The sequence below is a fragment of the Rhizophagus irregularis genome, chromosome 3, assembly GCF_026210795.1.
Source record: "Rhizophagus irregularis chromosome 3, complete sequence".
In the NCBI taxonomy this organism is placed as follows: Eukaryota; Fungi; Glomeromycota; class Glomeromycetes; order Glomerales; family Glomeraceae; genus Rhizophagus; species Rhizophagus irregularis.
In genome coordinates this window covers 2002710-2026122 of record NC_089431.1, presented here as the reverse complement: position 1 = coordinate 2026122, position 23413 = coordinate 2002710, and the positions used below count along the sequence as shown (strand labels likewise).

Sequence of the window (23413 nt, the reverse complement as noted above, 5' to 3'; positions counted from 1 at the left end):
AATCACTTTCTTTTTTTGATAAAAAGCTAGTTTATATACTTATCCTTACTACTTTCAAGCTCTAGATCTGAGTTATTAAAGTCAAAATTTTATAATTCTCTCAGCCTTTCCGTCAAGTTAAAATAATAAAATGTCAGTTAAAGATAGAACGTCCGAATTTTACGCCGCAGTGGAGTCAATCCGTACAAGGTCCTCGAATGGTCATGGAGGCTTTCAAGCAAGACATAATTTAGAACATCGAAGACCATTGCTAAATAGTAATAATAGTAGTAAACTAGTAAACGGTAGTACAGGTGTCAATAAAAGTGAGTTTGCAAAGATGGCGGCGGCGATAGGAAAGGATATAAACATTACAGCGGCTAAATTACAAAAATTGACGAAATGTAAGTAATTAATCACTATCTTGGTATCAATTAATCAATATTAATAATTTTATATATGTGTTATTTAGTGGCTAAGCGAAAGACACTTTTTGACGATCGGCCTGTTGAAATTAGCGTAGGTTTATTTTAATATTTAGCCAAATAATTAGTTCTAAATTTAATTAATCTAATAATTAATCTTTATATATATAGGAATTGACTTATATAATTAAGCAGGACATTGCAAAATTAAATAAGCAAATAGCCCTACTCCAACAATATGTTCGGGATCATAAAAAAAATAATAAACAGGCCGATGAACATTCTTCTAATGTTGTAGTTATGTTACAATCAAAACTAGCTAGTACTAGTATGAGTTTTAAGGATGTTTTGGAAATTCGAACTCAGGTATTATTTTGAGCGTAAATTTTAACGTACAATATATAAATATAAATAGTAATTTCTCTTTAATATTATTTAGAATATGAAAGCGAGTAAGGATAGGAAGGAACAATTCATGTTTTCTTCTAATCAACAAACTGATATACCTGCAACTGATTCACCATTATATAATACGCAAAGACGTAATGTTCAACAGAATACAGATTTTCTTGCTCTTGATATGTCTTCAGGACAAGCTCAGCAATTACAATTTATTGATCAACAGGTAAAAACTTTTTTCAAATTGTGATGTAAATTCAATTTGAGTTTTTATTAAAATTATTTTATTCCTTCAAAAAGGATAATTATATTGAAAGTCGTGCAACAGCGATTGAATCTATTGAATCAACAATAGCTGAGCTTGGTAATATTTTTCAACAATTGGCAACAATGGTCGCAGAACAGCGGGAAACTGTTCAAAGGTAAAGTGAATGTTCTATTTGTCTTAAAAGAAATTAAAATCTCATTAATTTTAAATCACTCGAATTTTTTTAATAGAATTGATGCCAACACAGATGACATACAAACTCATGTAGAGGGAGCACAAAAGGAACTATTAAAATATTATGCTAGTATTTCTTCAAATCGATGGCTAATGGTTAAAATATTTGCAGTTATAATATTCTTTTTCTTGGTTTTCATTCTTGTAACTTAAAATGATAATTTTATGTTATTGGATTTTTATTTTAAATTATTTTTTTTTAGGTTATTTTATTGTTTGCGCCATGCAATATCATTTTTTAATTTAGCTATACCTAATTCCTTCTTTAATTCCTGATCAATTCACTTTTTAAATCACTTCATTTTTTTAATTTAAAAGTTGCTACTAGAATTTTTTTTTTTTACCACTTTCAACAAAAGTAAATATTATTTATATTGAGAATGGGATGTAATTATAGATTAATTAAATGTTGAATGCAATTATAAACGCGAAATTTTTAAATTTAAAAGTTTTATTAATAATTATAAGATCATTCTATTCTAATACTTCAATTCTTCTATTTTTCTTAAACCTGTCATCACTTGTTCATAGACTGTAAAGATAATACCTCCTGAAAACTATTATTTAAATCAATTAAATTATGTTTAATAAATAATCAATTACGTATTATTATATACGACTTACCAATAATCTGCTTAATCTAGGAGTTGCTCCTTTCCAAAAAGCTAATAAACCTTCTTCTTTTAAAATTTTCCAACCACAATGAAAACTATTTCGGTATAATTCTTTTGCTTTTAAACCTTGCATCTTGGTTTTTATTACATCTAATGGCATAGTAGCATAAACGGTTACTGTGCCAGCTATTGCACCTATGCCAAATGTCACTAGAGCAGGTAAAGGTTGTCCTGGTGGTCCTGAATATTTTTGAAATTCTTGTTTAAGTGTAGAATAAGTTGAAAAACGCACTGCTTGATTTGCCCCTTGACGCATCATAACAGGAAATAATCCGCGATAAATTCCTCCTAAACCTTCATTTGCTATAATCTTGGTTACGCCATGTACAAGTCCATTATATTGAGGTTTTGCTCGAGTTTGATCGTGAATTATTTTCGTTCTATTAACAAAAAATTTATTTATAAAATTTTGTAAAATAAAAAAAATTAAAACTAAGGAAACTAAATACTTTATCGTTTCGGTGGGAGTTACTACAGTGATAGCTTCAACCATTCCGGCACCAAGCCCAGCTAATTAATAATAATTATTAATCACGCGAATTTACAACGTATCATAACGATCCAAAGAACTATTTATATTACCAAGCATTGATCTAGGTCCAGAAACATTGCCGTTTTCATCTTGTAACAGTACTTTGAGTTGATCATAAGTTAAAAAACGGACCCCCGCTTTTGCTGCTGTTCCTATAACTAACGCAGATAATCCTTTATATAAACCAGGGATTCCTTTTTCTTGTACCGTCTTTACTGCACAATCAATTGGACCTTTAAATCTCTAAGATGTTTGCAAATTTAAGAAAAGAAAATAATTTATCAAAACATGATTATTTACTTCACATCTATGATAATTACCTTAGTTCCGCTTGTTCCATCTAATTGTAATTGAGTCTTTACATATTCTGTTGGATACTATATTAATTGATTATTATGATTATAATTATTACAACAATAATAATTTCGTAGCTATACTTAAATTACGTACTGTAATCGTTGCTTCTACTCCACCGGCAACTAAACCAGCTATCAGAGAATGAAGCACTTTATCTTTCTGTATACGAAAATGATATAATGTAACAACATTTAAAACCTTATCATATTACCGAGTAAATTAAAGCAATTATCACCTTTTTCTCGGTCATTATCAGTATCCTTATTACTACGATAAAATTATTAAAATTATTCTTAAATTAAAAAGAAAATTCAAGCGCCTTTACAATATTTAACCCCTAACTTCTATAAAAAAAAGAACCATTTCGTTTTACGTGTATCGACAGTCTATCAGCAGTACCAATAACACTGTGTAACATGAGTAACGCTACACTTAGATCAAATAGAACACTACAATTTTTTTGTTAGACAATAAGTCGGCAGCAAATCCAAACTTTCATACCACTTTTATTGTAAATAAAAATCATATACCTTATATCTTTTTCTGAAGTGACTTCTAGAAAAACGCCATAAAATTGTGTTGACTTTATTCTTCCCGATGGATGACGATTTTGACTACGAACAAGTTCTCCAATATGAGAACGAAATTTATCAAGTTAATGAAGATACATCGGAAAGGTATTAAACCGCCAACTTTACACTTAGAATTAAATGGCTCAAACTATAAGCTACTATTCTTTAAAATGCAGTGAAACCGAGTTGACAAATGCCTTAGCACGAATATATTATGCGGTGGATAACTCGGAACCCAATGTTTCAAATAACCAGGATATAGTACCTAAGCATGAAGTCACTAAGTCTGATAAAGTAGGCGATACAATTATTCCAAATAAGATTGCCGGAACTAATGATGTATCAGAGAATAATCGATCAAGATCTTCACAAAAAGGCTCGAAGCATTTAGAGAGTGATGAAATACTTCATAAACGAAAAAGAATAACTTATGACGAAGATGATTATCCATCATACAGTAATGGACAACAACGTGGTGGACAACGCTGCTCACTCTGTAAAGGGTATAACCACGATGAACGCACCTGCGAGGAAATACGTTCTCCCGATAATGACGAAGTAAGTAATTTGTTATTTTTGTTATATAAATATATGTGTATATTTATTTTATTACAGTCAACTTGGAGGTTATACAATAAACAAGAAGCAAAAGAACCTACAAGAAACATTAGATCTTATTGTTATAATTGTGCAGGAAATCACTTTGGACAAGTACGTTTAGTTGAATTTAATATATTATTAAACAATTTAGCTAATTAACATCATTGATTGCATTATCTCGGTAAGAACTGTCCTTCATTAACCGGTTCTTCCTCATCGTTCCGAAATGGTATGTGGTATATCATGAAGAAGATATGCCAGGTGCGAGTGTCAAGAATCAATATAAATAAATAAATATCTTTCTAATTTCTTTTTCCGCATTTTTTCTATCATTACAGGTTCGGCTAAAAACTTTTAAGCTTATTTCTTCCCGTTTGGCATATTTTTGTTAAGAGTTGATTATTCACGCCATGCATGTATATAATTAATGTGTAAATAAGAACGAGTAAGTTACTACTAACCTAATGGATTAATTTTATATTTTATATAATACGCTGTAACTTTTACTGTTAGTTTTTTCATTTATTATAACATTATAAGAAAAAATATTCTATATATACGTACTATGTGTATATATGTACAATTATTTAAATTATTTAATTTATGAAGATAAATTTATATTCCTGATCTTTGATTGATTGTATTCTGCAGGATTTAGAGAAAAAAAGACATTTCCTACCCTTCAGGTCACAGGGTATGGATATTATCATGTCTATTTGTGACCCATCCATCAATATTCCAAATATTTTTTAGTTGAAAATTTATTCTTTCATAAAAATAAGTAAATTAACACTTTGATCCTACAGGCTGAAGAGTGAAGTTACATATATAAAATTATAAAAAACATATGGGACCAAATTCGTTTCATACCTCTGTTTAACATAAGAAATCACAATCTAAGGAAATGATAGGTAAAAAACTATAATTTTTTAAAGAATATTTAATAAAACTTTAAGAGATCCCATCTGTCGCTTACCATTCGGAAATTTATCTGTTATTTCTCATCTTGAACTTTGACAGTATTTTTATTACAAGAAAATAGAGAATATACTAGATGACTAGATACTATAAAAGTAATACACAAGCAGTCTTGATAAACCGGAACCTTTCAATATACCGCGGAACTATTGTGGAACGGAATTTGTCAACGTGTATTTATAGTAAAGATATCCTTTAAACCAGTTATTATTACTTAGATACCCATTAACGGAAATTACACATAATATATGGTATATGCAAGAATGGTTTAGGCAAGAGAGCGTGATATATTAGTGCATTCCTGCATTACATAAAAAAAAAAATATTATTTTTTTTTGATATCGGAGTTACTATCGGAGTTATCTGTCCTATTCGGATGCATCTTTACAAGTTGGAACATGTGTCTTATAAAAGTACTTATTCAACCTTTTTATTTAATAAAGCATGAAAGATTTTTGCTTACCAATTTTATTTAGAAGAGAATTTTCAACTAGTCTTTTAAGTTATTAAATTTATTAAATTCGTCAAAACAAGTATAGAATATTGACCGATCGATTCTTATTTTGTAGTGTTTGTGTAATACTAATTTTTTTTATTTATAACTTTCCCAATATAATATTTATACAAATGATTATAATATGATTAATAATTACTAATTTTTTACAGTTATATCAAAGTCTAAGCCACTAGTCAATACTTATTCTTCTAGAAAGCCGAGCATTTTGAACTTCAGCAATTTTACTAGCTCTTTTCGATTTTTTTTGTGTTTCATTAGGAACTAAATTATTATTATTACCAGTATTATTACCACTATAACCACTATAACCACTATAACCACTATAACCACTATAACCAAGATATTCAGTATTAAAACTATTTGGAATATTTTGTTGAATTTCTGGCGCATTTTGTTCTTGACCAGGTAAACCATAAGTGGTGAATACATAGTTACCTTGCATCATATTTTTAAAGCATTTGATCGCATAAAAAATTGTGAATAATACCAAACAAATTGTAGTAGCCAAAAAGAATGTTAAAAGACGTCTAGTAAATTCATAAGGATCATCTGGACGTGGTATATTAATACTAATTATGCGATAAACCATATAAATCAAAGAAAGTGTTAACAGATTTATAACACAAAGTAGAATATATTTGCTCTCTTGCATTATAGAATACCAAGCCATCAATAACATTATAGTTCCAATAAAGAAAATTAATATAGTTTCCGCGATAGAATTAGAATAACCAATATTTTGTGAAGGAATAAGCTGTATAGCGTATGATCCAATGAAAAATATATCCAATTTAATTAATGTTTGTAATATCGACAGGGACCGAAATGCATCTCGAATTTTTACGTCAGCTGAGTAAGTTCTATAAACATCCCATCCAAAGTCTTTCGTTAATTTAATTGATAATGCTGCTAAATATCCCGAAAAAGCAGTAACTATGCCAATTATTACATATTCTAACGGTCTCATTCTTTTTATAAAAAATGCTTTTGTGGATTCTGGTGTTTGAAACTTAGCATCTTTCGGCACAAACTTTGCGTTTTCGGTTCCTTCATCTTCTAATATCATATGTTGATAAAGTTGTACTCCAGCATAGACAAGTGAGAGAAGATTAAATAAAACCAAAGCTATTAACTGCATTGAATTTTTTCTCCATAATGCATCAACACATAATAAAACTTGAAAAGCAAGTGATAACATGAATCTATTAAAAGAAAATTTTTTAAGTTGAAAGAGAAAAGGAAAGCCTAGGTTGATGTTTCAATAATTAACTTACATTGCATGATAAATTAAATCAGCCTCGGATATACCTTTTCCTTGACGGTCAAGTTCAAATTGGTCAACGAAGTTATGATGAAAAAGAACCACTAATATTTCTAACGCGGTTAATATTATTGCATATAATAAAATTGAAACTAATGTGACTATCCCCGTAATGGATAATTTCGCCATGATAAATTATTTTTTTTAAAAAAAAAAACTTCGTATTAAAAATAAAAAAAAGGGCGGAAAAAAGAAGTTTTTTCAAAAGGGAGTTTTTTTTTTCATGGATTTAATTTATAGTCAAAATTTTTCAGCCCTGAAATTTGTTTGGTTAAACGGTTGACGATTTATGAGAAATACATATTTTGGTTATTATTATGCTTTTTTGATCTAACTAAAAATAAATGTGTAACAAAGAATATAAGAAAATCTCTGTGTACCACAAGTGGTTCTATTATCATGTATCACCAAATGGCTTTATTATCAAAATGAAAATATATTTGATAACCGATATCCTAAAAATGCAATATAATGCTAACTATAACGAATTCATAACCAGCCCAAAATAAAAATAGAAAAATTTCGCAGAATCTTCTCCTATCAGATTATCTATAATTAATTTCGGAAATTAACTATAGCAAATGCCAGATTGTAAACAAGAGAACAAAATTCATTACTTGACGAAGTACAACCAGGGGGTAACCCGATAATGTAAAACAATATTTAGTTTACTAAAAATATTTACTCATGTTATACTTAAAGAAAATTTATCATCGTACAAGTGTTATATTATCACCGACCCTCTTACTCGGCGAACAGCCGAACCCTTAGAATAATGTACTGTATAAAACTTCATATATATATATATATATATATTAAGAAGACGTAACAATATTATATATATTCTCTCTTATTTTGATTTATTGAATGGGAATAGTAAACCTTATTAACATATTTACCTCCAAAAATTTGTTTCCACTTTATTAATAAACAATGTTATTTTTTTCTATTCTATAGTACAGACTAAATTATAATAATCTGATTTAGTTAGACCATTATAGTTTAATCTATATATAAACCCATGCTAAAGTACAAAATATCTCAAAAAAATCAATATGATCGTTAAAAGAGTGAAACAGGGGGAGACTCTATATTTTCATGTGTAAATTTTGTAACATTTTCTCGGAGTAATTTTGCGATCACTTTACGATCCATGATATTGCATAATAATAAAGTTTCGCATTATTAGCATTATTGTCACATGACTGATATTGTATTCTTTAATGCGCCAAATATTTAACTAATGTACCCTGTCCTGTGTACACTATTTTTCCTTTATTAGACCCATCATTCCCCAATCCACGTTCTTATAAAGAATCTTATTCTAAACGCATCATCATAATGCATCTCTCACTTACCTCGGATCAAACTTGCGATTCTTTTGGTTTGTTCCAAGCATTGCAACATCAATATTCGTACAAATTCACTTGCGATTGGATTATCCAAAATTTAACTCCTAGAAGTTTCCAAAAGCTCAACAGCCATTTAATGTAGTCAGCAATTAAATTTATAACCACCTTGAAACTAAAGGTTGCTTTAGTCAAAGTCTAGGCGATGCACTAAATGATATGGCCGATGCCTTGGTTGTAACTTAAGAAAATAACGTGATTCGTTGTATTTAGTTTTAACACGATAGGCAACTGAAAGATGATGAATGCTGAACAACTAGCCATGTTAGGAAAACTACATACAAGTTAAAAAGAAGAAGAAATGTTTCCTAAAGAAATATTTCTATTTTTCCTTTTTGGTTTTTTTAAAGAAAATTTGTTTGTAGCTTTTTATTTGTAAAGATATTTATATTAAAAGAAGCTTAAATAGTTAAATTAATTCTTTTATAATACTTTTATTTTTATTCTTTTGTTATTTTTCACAAAGGTTTCCCAGTCGCCTTCCATCAACTCTTACATCCCTATTTCTTCTTTCTCCACGTCCTTTCCTACTCAGAGAATATATACGGATGAACCATCACGTGGCCAGAGGCAAATCATGCGTTTCGGATAGTTCGGCGTTTTAACTTCCTTTGGAAATTTTTTTAGGATTAGGAGTTATATGACCGAATCGAATTAGTTCTTTTGAATGACAGATAGAGGCACACAGGAATAGTTAGTTATACTTTGTTTTTATTAGTTTAGGGTTTTTCTTACTTTTAGGAATTTTGTATATTGTATTTTCTGTGCGATTACTATATATAATTTGATATCTATTTATCTAATCACTGATCCGTCTAAGATCGGCACTATCATTATGTTAAAAATCGAGGTGAAAGTTTATTTAACGTAGTTTATATTTATATTTTGTAAAATCATAAACATAGAAAAAGAAATTGCATGTTTATTATTATAAAAAAGTAGTTTACATTGTTATGCGCGTCAGATGTGACTTTGCGATTTTTTGCAAGTTTGGTAAACACTCATAAAATTCATAACATATATGCAGAAATTTATAAGAAATATAGTAAGCAAAAAAGTTGCACATTTGTTAAAAAGAGAAATCATCAAATTTCACGATAGTTCCGATTTTAGACAGATTGCCGATTTATAAGTTTTGCATAAGCTGTTTTTTTTCCATAAAATCGTTATTTGGGTGGCTTAGCATTAATATTTAATGTTACACCGCCATAAATTTATAAATTTGGCCGAAATTATGTTAATTCTGGCAATCACTCCAAATCGCTTTTATAAAATTTCATATATAAGTGATGAATCAAATTTATATTTGGCTAATTTTTGGAAATAGATGTCATCAGAAATTAGTCCAATTTATGTGATACAAAATATCACACAAAAGTCCCTATTTTCATTCGTGAAAATATCACCCGTCTAGTATTATTCAACTCTGGTAGCTCTCGGGGTCACTGGAGCTAGTTTACCAACGATATGAAGAATGTATCGATGATCATTAATAGACCATTAATAGATACCTGCGCAAAGGTGAGTTCATTGTGTTCGACCTAATTAAGTCAGAAGATGATTCTCTTGTAATTCAGCTAAGGTTTGAAATTTACGGCAGAAACGCAATGCAAAAAAAATGCTAATTCATAATTTGGCAAGAAATTTTATTACCCGATGCACACATGAATGAAATCAACTACCAGAATCGCTTTATTGATACAGATCACAAATAAATTACATGATTCAGCTCGTAGCCGTAAAAACAATGTTTCTAAACTCCACACCAGCTTTTCACTTGTCTTTACTATTCACACCAACACATTATCCCACTATGGTCTGGTTTCATTTGTCTCCCATCGATTCTAATCTTTAAATAATTTTATAGTTATACAAAGATATTTAACGTATACAATTTTAGCATTCTTTTGATGAGTAATATACCGGTTTTTCCTTTAAATACAAACCTAAGATTTGATCAGCGCAAATAAAAGTTTGTAGGTTTTGGAAGAGACTTTCAGACGGTAAGTTATTTTTTGGGGAGAGTTTGTCAATAGCTTTTAAGTCGCAGTTCCTTCTTTTTTATTTTTAGTCGGCACAGTAATCAGATTATTATGTAATGTATTTTTTATTAAAAAGAAATTTTGATTAACATTTCTTTCTTTAACATTTTGTTCTTTTAATTTTTAATTTTGTGGTTTTTAGTATATGTATTATTATGTAATGCTTATTTGTAATAATAACAGAAAACAGAAATTAATAATAGCAAAATAGCAATAGAACACATTTATTATGGCAAAATTCAAATTTACCGAATTTAATTATATAAAATAAAACAAAATAAAATAAATTCTCGTGTAAATATCGGCTTCAACTATATACTGTACAATATAATACATATAGGACCTGATTTATTAAAGAATTAAAGATATGTCAGGCTATCGGGTATATGAAATTTACCTGATAGTCAGTGATACATCTTTTATACTAACCTTAACAAGGCTCACCAAACTATGTTGATGCTAACAAAGTCCTTGAAAACTTGAACAAAAAAAAAACATATTGGCTTGTACAGAACTTTCATCTCAAATAATATTATTGTCAGCAGTGCGTCAAGGCGTTCTTTTGTGAAATCTTTATGTCGCACGGACCCATTGTCTCAGAACTAGAGGTGCAAACTTAACTTTTCAGAACCAGGATCAGATTGTGTCTGGACAATATACTTCCGATGGCACATCAAAAGAAGCAGAGCTACACCAATTAACGGAAGTCAGGGTTACATCTTAGTTATGTCTATGTATATATCATTACGTCTATATTTTGATTATAGAATAATTAGTAGTAGAATACTCTTCTCAGGGTTACGTCTTAATTACGCACCTTTACTTTTTCCATAATATTTTGAGCTTAAAGTAATTTTTGCACGGATTATATGTTAAAATCTCTCGTTTTTGGTGTAACTAAATCCTTCAAATTCGAGGTAGCTTTGTTTTAAATACACTGAGTAACGGTTGTGTTGCTCGTTATAATACAGGAGTTAATGAGGGCCTCCTAGTACTAGAAAAACCGCCTTGATTAGCATCAGAGAGAATATATTAAGTCACTTTTCGATAATAATAAAGGTCACTTGGAGAGAGTTATAGGAGGAAAATTCAATGTCAGTCATGTTGTTTTCAATGTGAAATTACTTTTCTCTTCCAAACCTCCCATTTTTATGATTGATGAAGTAAACATGTTAATTCTTCTCTAAATTGGCTTGTGACGTATCACCACTTTCATGCGGTGCTTATCTATTCCGATCCATTCTTTTGGACAGGATGTTAAGTAGTAAGTTCATATTTGGCAGCAACGTAAAGTCTAATTCGCATTTATTGCCTAGTTGTGCAAGTATCACATTTAAACTCCGTATGTTGTTGGAGATTAAGTAAGGAAGAAACCGAAGAATAATTTGAAAAGCATATTTTACCTCGATATAGTATGTCTTTACTGAACCCATTTATTTCAATTGACTTAAAAACTTAATTTTTCGGTTTTCAAGGCAGAAGATGATAAGTTATGGTCTAACCTATAAAAAATTTTATCCGTTATTTCTGTAAAAACTCCGTAAAAATGGGCCTTTCACGAGATCAATTCACGGAAAATGTAAATAATTCGATAAATTTCGTGATATAAGGTTATTAATTTCGGAAATATATGAGCCTTTTACGGAAAAAGATGGAATATAAAAACCGGATAGACTAGATGATTTAATTAAAGTTATGAAAGCAATTGTGGAAGCGGGGATCTAGGATTTGTTCTAGGGCGAGATCTGGTTGTAGAAATCGATCGCTAAAAAGTTTGTTCACTTATTGAATATAATTTTTTACACCATCGACCAACCAATAGTTTCGCTTATGACATTAACCCAAATGAAGTAATTTTGGCTGCGATGAATTAACCATCATTGCATGCTATGGCCCAAGAATTTTCCAGCACGTGATCGCCACAGAATTTATTTCTTTAACGATCATATTCCCGTAGTAGTAAATTGCAAATTTTAGAGTAATAAATAAACTTGCAATATGATTTACAAAATGATTTCATTTTGAGTATATTATGTGACAAAGATAAAGCTCGATATGTGCGAAATCTTATACTGTATTAAGCGAAATGCATGATAACATTAACAGTTAAAGAGAGATTCTAGGCCATTTAATGCGAGTCCCAACACATTATATTTATTTGCTTCTAGGGATGCCAACGGTCGGTTCGGTTCGGTTTCAGTTTTAAAACTGTAGTTTTCAACCAAAACCGAACCGACTGGACTACAAATCTATTGCAAAACTACTGCAAAGTCGAATAAACTAATGATAAAACTAATTATAAATTTATTGAATAATATCCTTTAAATTTACGCAATTTTTTTTTTACAATTATAACGCCGACTTTGTGATTTTTTAGAGAAACGAAAATCACGTGATCAACGCGTAAAAATTAAGTTTTGCCAATAATTTCAAAAATGAGAATAAAAACACTAAAACTAGAATTTTTAATGGTATTATAAAAATAATAAAATTCAAAGTAAATTAATATTGGTGAAGGACGGATATTGCTATATTTAACATTTAGAATACATTAAAATTTGCAATTAACCGATCAAACCCGTGACGGTCTTGGACGCAAAAATTATCCTTTTGACCTCCTATATGTAATACAGTATATGCGGGTCAAAAAAATAACACGAGGAGGATCAAAAAGGTAATTTTTGCGTCTTGGAACCGATAACCGAACGAATAATGATAAATAAAATAAAAAAATTGAGACAAATATTTACAATTTTAAAATTTTAAACCACTATTTAATACTGTGATCAGATCACCATGGATCTCCCGGATCTTACACATGGGGGTACTGTAAATATTATTCCCCTACCGCTATGATTCATTTTCACAACATTCCATTCCACCTCATATTCAAGTAATTAGTAAGGTGTTTCTCAAGTACGATACAGCGATAAACATCTGCTTATTATATTAGCAACAACACCTTGTTGTTATTACTTTTTGGTTATACAAAGTTCATTTTGATTCTGAAGTTGCGTAAACAGTTTCAAATTACAAATATAATATACCGTATAACGGGGGCCGGGTATGATACAGATTTCAGAGGTTTTAACCTTATACCCCCACCATTGCGTGAGTTTTTATTATTATATAATAATTGGGTATTTATCATGCGTAATACCTAGGTATTTATTAAATTATTTTAAATAATAAAATCGGTAGAAAATGGGAGTTCTTTTTTGTAGGGTACTGTGCATAGGGGGGGGTACTGTGGCCCGCAAAATTTTGAATTACTGCTAATGTCGTGTAAAAAAAAGTTGATTGTTTTCAAATTTGATCCTGTTTTTAGCAATTGAGAATAAACGAAAATGTCGTATATTATGCAAGGCGATTTATTATCATAAATATTAATTAGTTCTATTTAAAATAAATAAATTATTGCTGTACAATTATTTTAATTCAATAAACAAAATGTATAATAGTGTGGGCTGTAATTAAATACAAGCTGTTAATTTTATAATAAACATATGGTGAAGATTTGCATTGTACCTTTCGGGGGTAGTCACTAATCATAATACGGAAATTTTTTATTTCACTAATTTATTGCATATCTATACTTTAAGTAGGACTTCGTCATAAATTTTTGCAAGTTACGATAATAATTAACATTTATTAATTAGTACCAAGAAAATACAGGTTCTCATGATTCGACGGAAAAAAATTGAAATTTCCAAATATTTGCTTTTTCTTTTGATATTTTAGTCGTTAATATACACGAAAGCAAATAAAAAGGCAAAAAAAAAAAAATTAAAAATAATAATAATAAAAATAGTTTACACATCCTGGGAAAATTTCATTCATGATATACCACGATCACGACATCTCGGACAGAACCAGGTGCCAACTTCAACACGATGAGGTCCAAATCCAGTACAAACTCCATGAAACCACTCTTGACAATTATCACAAGATACCATAAATTTCCCATCATCTAATGTATTATTTGGAGGTTCACAAATACAATTAATAACTTCAGATGGTTCAGGATCGGACGGTGTAGTTGCTGATTTTATACGTAATGTCAGTTTAGGACGATTAGACTCCGAAGTTTTCTCGGGAACGCTAGACTTTGTAGTTGTTCCTTTGTATGTTGATTTTTTAGCTTTAATATTCTTTGGTTCCTTCTTTTTAGGTGCCTTTGGAGATTCTGTAGATGGTTCTGGCTCTTGGAAATCGATAATCTCCGGTATCATCTTTTCCTTGCCTTTATGTGACACCGGAGATTTTATTTGTAAAGGCTTAGAAGGCTTCACTTCTGGTAATATGGTATCAATAATTTGCACAGGCATCTTCAGATTAACATCAGCATTAATTTTTGATGCTAACTCGACAGATCGATGTTTTTGTATTGGCATTTCATTTAACCGCAACGGATAACCATAAGACTCCACTAAATCTCTTGTATTTTTATCATCCATTATAGGAATTTCGGGTTCACTAAACAGAGGATCTTCAAATGAAAGCAAATTATCAAATTCAACAATTTTACGCTTTTTTCTTGGGGTATCGGATGTCGATTCTCCGAGTACGGATTCGCTTATGAATGCTTTCTCAAATGATTCGTCAAGCATAGTATATGCAAGTGGTCGTTTAAGTTTTTGTTTTGAAGGCTTTACTTGAACATTTGAATCGGAAGTTACATTATTTGATTCTTGAATCTCTGGTATACTTTCTTGGCTAGTTATCATATTATCGAAAGGTTTTTCATTCTCTGTTATTGTCGATTCAGTTAATCCACTTAATTCCTTTGTTTTTTCTTCGGCTCCAACCTTTTTAACTTCAATCATGGGTTCATTTTCTTCGCGTGATTTAACTTCTGGTAGTGGTGGAAGCCATTCAGGAATATAGGAAGGTCTTTTTTTTGAAAGCGATAACAACCGACTGTGATAATCCGTTGTTTGTTTAGAACATTCTTCTATTGAATCAATTTGCATTGAACTGCTTGATTCCATATGTTCATTTGTAATTTCACCATTTGTATTAATAATTTTCCCATCATCTTTTGGTGTTGTCTGACCAGAAAGAGAATATGAAGATTTATCCTCGGCCGTAGACAAGGATACATTTTCGTTATCATTATTATTTTCGGAATTATTCTGTGACAATGTTCTCTCAATATCTATACTCATATTATCTTCCGCTTCTTTTATATTGTTCTCAATTTTATTACTCACTAATTTTTTTAGTGATTGTTCTTTGATGTAAATTTCTTGAACTATATCGTCTTTTTTTGAATTCTGGCCATTTTGTTTGATTTTATCTATTTCTTTCGTTTCAACTATTGGTAAATCAATATCATCCATTTCATTAGGAAGTCCACTTCTTAATAATTCTGTTAATAAATGAGTATGATTTATAAAAAAATGCTCTCAAATACAATTATTACTAATTTATGTAATACCTTTTAAAACAGTCGGTTTTCGTCCAGCGTAACCTCCGAGAACTCTTCCTTCAGTTTTTGTCCATTCCTTCAACTCTTCCAGGTTTATACCAAGATCTTCAAATGCTATCAAGACGTCTGCAGTATTAACCTTAGTCCTACCAGCATTTGTTGCAGCTTCTTGAACAGATTTTCCTAAAAACATTAAATATTCTTTAAAAACATCAGCGAGAACATCTCCGCTAATTCTTGAACTCTTTTCAAAGCCTGCAGCTGCAAGCGTTTGATGAGTAGCTCTACGTATAATTTCAGCGCAAAATTTCTCCATTTTGGAGGTTTCTTTTATGATAATGACAAGTATATATTAATAACGTTTTCCAAACCTATTTTTGTATAGTACTTGTACTGTACAGGTGCAAAGTCATGAAAATTAGTATATGCTGCGCCACGCTTCAATAAACCCCATTACACTTAGTCATGTGATTCATTCTTGTACCTTATTGGATAAAAAAAACGGCGAGTCGATCTATTTAATAGACAACTGCTTTTAATTAATATATAATAACACTTCTATTTATGCAAGAAAGATTCTGAATAGCTAAAAAATTTTTTTTTTTAATTTAAAATTTCATACAAATTGTAAATATTAATAATAATAAGGCATTTTTTTCCCCTGATAAGTTCTCTAAAATCATTACAAATATTAATGATTTATTTTTGCCCATTACATATTGAAAATATTAAAATCTAAAATGCCATTAATGTCCTGAATGTAAACTTCTATACCATAGAAGAGAGAGCAAAAAAAGGCGATGAAACAAATAAAATAGAAAAATTTCAATTGCTATTTAACATTATTTTCTAATGAGTGATAATCATAAAGATAGAAAATTACCCTCTAATGCCATAATACACTGCAATAGAAGGAAAACCCCAAAGTTCGTGTAATTAAACTCCAATTAATATGTTTATTGTGGAGTGCATCCCAAAGGATGATCTTCGTCGTCGTCTTCGTCGTCATCTTCTTCCCATACGTTTCCACTTCGTGCTTTCTTGTTACCATACTGATACAGTAGAGAAACATTTATTGACCAAAATACAAAAAAAAAAAGAGGGGAAATCAAAAAAATTTTGATTATTTTACCTCGCTAAAGTTCCCTTCAGTCAAGTGTACTTCATCGAGGATTTCCGGATGAGTTGAAGGATCCTCAGCCTTTCTGCTTGGTAGGAGAGCCTCCAATTTCTATCTCAATGCATGAAATTATAAGTATATAATGCAAAACAAACTAAATTTAAAACAAAGTACCTTAATTTTGTCCGGAGTTATCCACATGTCAGGTGGGAATTCTACATTGAACCTAACGTACAAATTACCTTTGTCAGACGACCGTTTATATTGTGGCATACCTTCGCCAGCTATGCATTTTACAGCACCAGGCTTTATCACTTCACCAGCAGGATGATTTATAACCAATCCACGTCCATCTAGATGTTTAACAAGAACCTTCGAAAACCCGCAAAGTGCTTCGGTAATGGAGATACTAACTTCTGTTAGTAAATCATTATCTTGCCGCTCAAATCTTTCATGAGGCTTTTGTTTAAGGACAAGAATTACATCTCCTGTCTCAACACCAGGCTATTATATTAATACAAACAAGTGATAATAATATATTATATATATTATCCAATAGTTTAACAAAAAAATTGATCCAGTTTTTGTATAAGTACCTCTTGATCAGCTTCACCTTGCATAACAATTCTCTGGTTATTTTGCATACCTTTCTCGATAAAGATATCTAATTTTTTCTTTTCTTCTAGAGTCTTCGCGCCTTTACATTTTTTGCACTTATTTCCTTTGATTACTTCCCCTGCACCATCACCTTGAAAAGTAGGTAATTTGTGCCTTAGTAATAGAAATATTTCGTAAAATCAGTTGGAAATACAGTATTAATACATACAAGAAGTACAAACTGTGTTTATCCTTTGAATCATGCCTGGACCAATTTGTCGCATAGCGACTTTTATTCCACGGCCTTCACAGCTGGTACATTTACTAGTGGCACCAGATTTACTACCCTTTCTATACAAATGTTCAAAATATCGAGCATTAGTCCCAAGTCGAATTAAATACCGTAATAATCCCGAAAAAAAATTTTATATACCCGTGGCATGAAGGGCATACAACATCTTTTTGCAAAGAAATCTTGGTAGTTTTTCCATTATAAAGATCTTCCAACGTAACAGGGAAAGGCTTAACGATATCTTCCCCGTGCCTTTGTCTAGAAGGTCCACCACCTAAGTATATTCATTAATTTATGGATATCATAATTGGCGATAAAATTTTCAAATGTTGTATTAAGACTCAAAAGCAGCTTACACTAACCTCCCATTCCACCAAAACTAAAGAAACTAGCAAATAATTCTTCAGCTGACATATTGGTACCGCCGCCACCAGATAATCCCTCTTCACCAAATCGATCATATAATTCACTAAAAGAATTGATTAGCCAGCAAATTGACGCGTTTTCAAAATCCGAATTTCCAAAGATTAATTACCGTTTCTCTGGATCACTCAAAACATAATATGCATGACTAATTTCTTTAAATTTCTCTGATGCTTCATTATCAGGATTTTTGTCGGGATGATATTTCATCGCCTATAAAGACATTGAGTAAATAATAACATAAATAATGTGATACACTCGAATAAATACGGAGCTAAAGACACGTGTTTAAATAATGCAATTTCAGATAGTAAAAAATAGATAGCTCATTATTCAAATAAGGATACAAAAAAAAATTTTTTTTTATTTGTAGAATGCAACAGAAAATAAATAAAAATCTCTCCACAATAGACTACGTCAACATCCTTCTATTTACAACAAAACAGCCAGAACGGTAAGATCTGCTTCTTTTAACTTACTAACTTGCGGTATGCCTATAAGTACGCAAATAAAAATGTACACATTATTAGATAAAGGATATTACATTTTTCATAGAAGCTTATTGAATTTTTTACCTTTTTGATTTCACCCTCAGAAGCGATCGTTTCGACACCGAGAACTTCATAGTAATTAGTGTTTTTCATCGCGACAAATGAACTAAGATCTAAATCAAGAAGTTATAAAACCCTCCAAAAAGAAAAATTACTCTAAATGAATATTAGATCGCGTGACTGCCCACTTGACCCACTACTTCGGAAATTTTCCAGCTAACCAAAATTTTAAAACAAAGGTTGCAACTTTTACAACTTCGACATATATGACACGTGCAATTAGAAGTTGGCCAAATTTTTTATGCTGGCCAAAATTTAACTTACAAGTTAATCACTTCAATCACATGATTCAATTCTTAGTAAATATAGACACAAAATATAAACTTAAAACAATGATTCTAAAAATTCTTTGTTATTTTTACATTGCACAAGAAAAAAATTTATAAATCAAAATTCCAAAATAAATTTTATCCTTGTTCTTGAAATTCAGGGAGTTTAATTATCCTTTTTCAGCGTGCTTTGTAACGTCAAATCTTCATTGATTCTATCCAAGTTTTACAATGACATGTAAATATTTATATAATAAATTAATAAGTAATATTACAAAATTTGAGCACGTTTTAGTTTTGACTTTTGCACAGGTTTTTTTAAATGAAATGAACGAGTTTTTAAAATAAATAAATATATATATAATAAATCTACAAATAAAACAAGAAACGAAACACGCAAGCATAAAAATAAAATCTATGATGACAATAATAATTAATTCAATGGAGTTGATATATATGTTGTGGTGAATAGACGGGGAGTTGAAAATAAATGTGTAAACATTTAATAAACTTTCAACAAAAATTAAACCCGCCTTGAGATCCTAAATAATAAATAACTAAAATAAAATAAGTCGTATAAAATGTTCATAAATAAATACTAATAATAAAATACAAATAATGAAAAATACAAATAAACGACAAATTATTGATTGAAGCTATATACTCCAAGTTTTTTTCTTTTTTTTTAATATTGTTACCAGATACTCCAATTCGCTAAAACATTATACGTGATTTTTTTTTAAAAAAAAAAAGAATTTATTTCCTTGAATTATCCCGTGCAGCTTTAATTAAGGGTACGAGTGTACCTTGATGATCAGCTTTTTCTAAGAAACGATGACATTTAACTATAGTTTTATTACCATCATCTATTTCATCATAAAGTTCAGCTGCTGTTGGTCTCCTTTCTGTATCAACCTCTAAACACTCATTTAAAAATAATCTAAACTGTTGTGATATACCACTAGGATTTTGCAATTGTGGTGTACCATTCGTTGCAATTAAATATAAAGCCTATCAAATAAAATAAAAAATAAAAATTGTTTATTACTGATCAGACAATTTTTAGGAAAAAAAAATAAATAAATAATTTCATAATACAAACTCTTAAAGGATTCTCATTTAAATACGGTGGCTCTCCTTCTATCATCTCAATAGCCATAATACCTAATGACCATATATCAACCTTAGGACCGTATTCTTTGCGTGTTACAACTTCTGGGGCCATCCAATATGGTGTACCAACCATCGTTGTACGTTTGTTGTGATGTTCATTGATTTGTGCGCAAAAACCAAAATCGGCTACGAACGTGAAAAATTGAAATTTTGAATATGAATTAACCAGAAATCAAAAAAATAATTGACAAAAAAGTTAAAGTTTCCCCAACATACTCAATTTGATATCTCCTTGCAATGACAATAGTACATTATCACTCTTGATGTCTCTGTGAATGACACCTTTTTCGTGTAAATGATTTAACCCTTTCAATGTCTATAAAGACAATAATAATAAAATTTAAAAAATGAAAATGAAATATAATATATAAATAAATAATAATTGCTAATTACCTCTATACAAACTCTTGCAATTTGACCCTCAGACATAATATTAGTTGTTACTACATCTGTCAAACTACCACCCTCCATGTATTCCATAATTACCCAAAGTTCACCAGCAAAAAGATAACTATCAATAAAATTTACGATATTTTTATGTTTTGATTCTCTCATTACCAAAATTTCATTTATGATAAGATCCTTTTTTGGTTGTTGTTCAAGGTTCATTCTCTTAATAGCGACTGATACATTTGTACCTTTTTGGTAAGCAGTGTATACACCACCTGAAGCACTAAAGGAATAAATAAAAGTACACATAAATCACATAAATGAATCAACTATAACATAATTAAGAAATTAAATAATTTACATACCCCTGACCAATTTTGACCAAATTAGTATAAAAGTGTTCTGGATTTCCTTCACTACAAATAGCATTCAATCTATCGATTATATTTCCAGAATCTTTAGGTTGTTTATTACGTGGAGGAGGACGCCTTTGGCTACCTTGTTGTTGTGGAGGTCCCTTCGGTCCTTGACCAGGACTGGATGATGGTGATTGTGGTTTTGACGCTGAAGCACTCGTTGGACCACCTTGATTGTTCTGGTTATGGCGAGGTGGCTTGGGTTTTGGTGGGGGATGCGGTAAAGTCTTACTTTCAAGTGGAGGTAACGGTGTTATTGGCGGAAGTCTTGGAGGCTCAGTTGTGTCTAATATTACATATTTTAAATACATATTTTAAATAAATATATTATATTTTAAATTTAAATGATTACATCAATATATAATAAAATACTTACTGCTACGCGATGGTTTTGGCGGAGAATTATTCGGTTTTGGTTTGTAACTTTTTTGACCCTATACGTAATTACAAAATATAATTAAACAGTGCCAATGCGAAATATTCTTCGTTTTAAACTCTCTTTCTTCCAAATTTAGAAGCATTCTTATCTGTAGTTAAATATTATTAAAACATACTGTTGGATTCATTGGCCTTGCAGGGACAGCCGGAGGCGGTGGTTTTTTCTTCGTATCTGGCGGAACAGGTGCAGTTCTCTAATTCGAAAACGAAATATAAATAAATTTCATCCTTATATGATAATCCTGCCCAAATATTATTTTATTTGTTCACCATATAGTTAATTTATGCAAAACTATCAAAAATCTTAAATATTTGACACTCACGGGATTCTCGAACAGTTTATCTACCTGTTTTGGTGAAGTAGGAGTAATGGACGGGGATGTCTTATTTGCAATTTTTGCATTATTAAATTTCTCCCAAATTGCATGTGGATTTTTACCACCTGCTGTATCTTGGTAAAACGCTACAATGTCCAATACTGCCTATAAAAAATATATAAATATATAAAATAATGAGAAATAAATTGAATAATTTTGAATTAAAACAAAGCTACTAATAATCAAGCATACTTGTGGATGTGCTTGTTGGTCTTGCTTTGAAATGCCAGATTCTTGTAATAATTGTTGCCATTCTTTTGGTAAACCCTAGATAATTCATAAAATTTAGAATCAAATTATTTCATAACAAATATTCAAGAAATGGATCTGAAAACCCACTGTAAATTCTCCAGTTTCTTGATTGAACCCGACGTGAGTTAAATGTACTGGATCATATGGTGACGAAATCTCTACTCTCTTTTTTGGTCCAAGAATATCTGTTTAAAAATAAATAAAATATTTTAATTAAGATTTTTTTTTTTTTAATTTAAAATATAGTATTTAAATTTGAATAATCTATTTAGACTTTTTAGACTATAAAGTTAATTATGAGTAATTTAAAATTTTTCAGCTTAATTTAAAAGAAACTGATTTTAGTCAACACGAAGGAAAGAAAAACAAAGAAATTAATATTTACCAGAGAGAAAATTACCAAAAAACTTGAGGGATTTAGTATTTCCGTCTTTTTCAATGGGGCTAGGTTGAATGGGTTCACCATGAACGTTGATGGCGGGAGCTCCCTTAAGTGAACTATAACCACTTGCTGAGTACTTTGGTGATGTAGGAGATTCACTCGAAAAACTTTGCTTTTGGCCACTACCAGCAGAAGGACTTCTTGCTAGTTGATATGGGTCATTTGGTGAACGAGTAGGTTTTGGTGGAGGGCCTAAACTATTCGGTTTCTTAGTCCCACGACGCTGGCTATCTTTTCCTGAAGGGCTAGTGTTTAAACCATTCAAACCGGAAGCGCTCATTTGGACGTTTTTTTGCGCTACTTCTGGTGGTGGTGGAGCTGAACGTTTAGGTATTAATTTTTCTTTATTTATTTTTTCGTTAGAATTAATATTCACTGAGGGGGAAGTGTTGGTTGGTGGGCTTTCTTCTGCAGGCGACGATTTTGGTAATTTGTAGAACGGTCGTGGTGTTTGCGTTGTGCTCATAATTTTAGTCTGTACTGCTTTTTTTATATAAATATGCGCAGTTATATTATATATTTTTCTCTGTTTCGTTTTTTTTCTTAACGCTGAGCTACCCAATACTAACTTTAAAATTTCACTTTAAATTAATAAGTACAATAAAAAAAAAGTGTAAATAAGGTAAAAAAAAAAAATAATAATGATTGAGGAGCCATTCGTGTTACAATAAACCTTTGAGACAATGGTCCCCGATCATTGATTTATTACGATTACTCGGCTCGGCGCTTTTTTATAAACAGAATCTGACACTATTCTTAACAGAATTATAAATGAATGATTTAAACATAAGAAAACTAACTTTCGTTTATACTTTCTGTAAAGAAAGGAATAAAGAAACGAGGATGAGTAGATGATATCACAAGAAATAGCCAGT

The 23413-nt window shown here is 30.4% G+C and overlaps 7 protein-coding genes across 9 annotated transcripts; 2 read left to right on the top strand and 5 right to left on the bottom strand.

Annotated features, from left to right (window-relative positions):
• Positions 1-130: 130 nt before the first annotated feature.
• OCT59_020505 (uncharacterized protein) lies at positions 131-1745 on the top strand (the record flags this gene model as incomplete). Its single annotated transcript, XM_025309394.2, has 6 exons — positions 131-383; positions 452-498; positions 576-770; positions 844-1029; positions 1104-1225; positions 1302-1745. The coding sequence occupies 6 exons, from the start codon at positions 131-133 to the stop codon at positions 1456-1458; spliced, it is 960 nt and encodes a 319-aa protein (XP_025175469.1). The 3' UTR covers positions 1459-1745.
• On the bottom strand, positions 1726-3118 carry OCT59_020504 (uncharacterized protein; the record flags this gene model as incomplete). The annotated part of the gene is made up of 7 exons (XM_025311063.2): positions 1726-1862; positions 1930-2359; positions 2429-2489; positions 2562-2754; positions 2832-2888; positions 2962-3027; positions 3104-3118. 7 exons carry the CDS (start codon positions 3116-3118, stop codon positions 1785-1787), a joined length of 900 nt encoding a protein of 299 aa, XP_025175468.1. The 3' UTR covers positions 1726-1784.
• A 258-nt stretch (positions 3119-3376) lies between these two features.
• On the top strand, positions 3377-4765 carry OCT59_020503 (uncharacterized protein). Its single transcript, XM_066149233.1, has 5 exons — positions 3377-3545; positions 3617-3998; positions 4056-4151; positions 4227-4301; positions 4379-4765. Exons 1-5 carry the CDS (start codon positions 3466-3468, stop codon positions 4430-4432), a joined length of 687 nt encoding a protein of 228 aa, XP_065990163.1. The 5' UTR covers positions 3377-3465; the 3' UTR covers positions 4433-4765.
• Positions 4766-5454: 689 nt separating this feature from the next.
• Positions 5455-7059, bottom strand: OCT59_020502 (uncharacterized protein). 2 transcript variants are annotated; one of them, XM_025323543.2, is made up of 2 exons: positions 6810-7059; positions 5455-6737 (listed from the first exon to the last, which is right to left on the bottom strand). In XM_025323543.2, exons 1-2 carry the CDS (start codon positions 6983-6985, stop codon positions 5705-5707), a joined length of 1209 nt encoding a protein of 402 aa, XP_025175466.1. In that variant the 5' UTR covers positions 6986-7059; the 3' UTR covers positions 5455-5704. The 2 variants fall into 2 exon arrangements, with proteins under 2 accessions (XP_025175466.1, XP_065990162.1); XM_066149232.1 differs by having other exon boundaries at positions 5455-6711.
• A 6899-nt stretch (positions 7060-13958) lies between these two features.
• OCT59_020501 (uncharacterized protein) lies at positions 13959-16121 on the bottom strand. The gene is made up of 2 exons (XM_025318709.2): positions 15748-16121; positions 13959-15678 (listed from the first exon to the last, which is right to left on the bottom strand). Exons 1-2 carry the CDS (start codon positions 16052-16054, stop codon positions 14144-14146), a joined length of 1842 nt encoding a protein of 613 aa, XP_025175465.1. The 5' UTR covers positions 16055-16121; the 3' UTR covers positions 13959-14143.
• A 197-nt stretch (positions 16122-16318) lies between these two features.
• OCT59_020500 (uncharacterized protein) lies at positions 16319-18828 on the bottom strand. 2 transcript variants are annotated; one of them, XM_025318708.2, is made up of 11 exons: positions 18746-18828; positions 18650-18664; positions 18283-18383; positions 18110-18216; positions 17889-18021; positions 17685-17806; positions 17455-17606; positions 17033-17362; positions 16871-16969; positions 16622-16790; positions 16392-16506 (listed from the first exon to the last, which is right to left on the bottom strand). In XM_025318708.2, the coding sequence occupies exons 1-10, from the start codon at positions 18812-18814 to the stop codon at positions 16695-16697; spliced, it is 1224 nt and encodes a 407-aa protein (XP_025175464.1). In that variant the 5' UTR covers positions 18815-18828; the 3' UTR covers positions 16392-16506; positions 16622-16694. The 2 variants fall into 2 exon arrangements, with proteins under 2 accessions (XP_065990161.1, XP_025175464.1); XM_066149231.1 differs by having other exon boundaries at positions 16319-16790; positions 16871-16946.
• A 399-nt stretch (positions 18829-19227) lies between these two features.
• OCT59_020499 (uncharacterized protein) lies at positions 19228-23137 on the bottom strand. The gene is made up of 11 exons (XM_025318707.2): positions 22482-23137; positions 22184-22281; positions 22037-22111; positions 21791-21949; positions 21584-21661; positions 21406-21463; positions 20979-21315; positions 20617-20896; positions 20440-20539; positions 20153-20349; positions 19228-20061 (listed from the first exon to the last, which is right to left on the bottom strand). Exons 1-11 carry the CDS (start codon positions 23002-23004, stop codon positions 19807-19809), a joined length of 2160 nt encoding a protein of 719 aa, XP_025175463.1. The 5' UTR covers positions 23005-23137; the 3' UTR covers positions 19228-19806.
• Between the last annotated feature and the right edge of the window lie 276 nt (positions 23138-23413).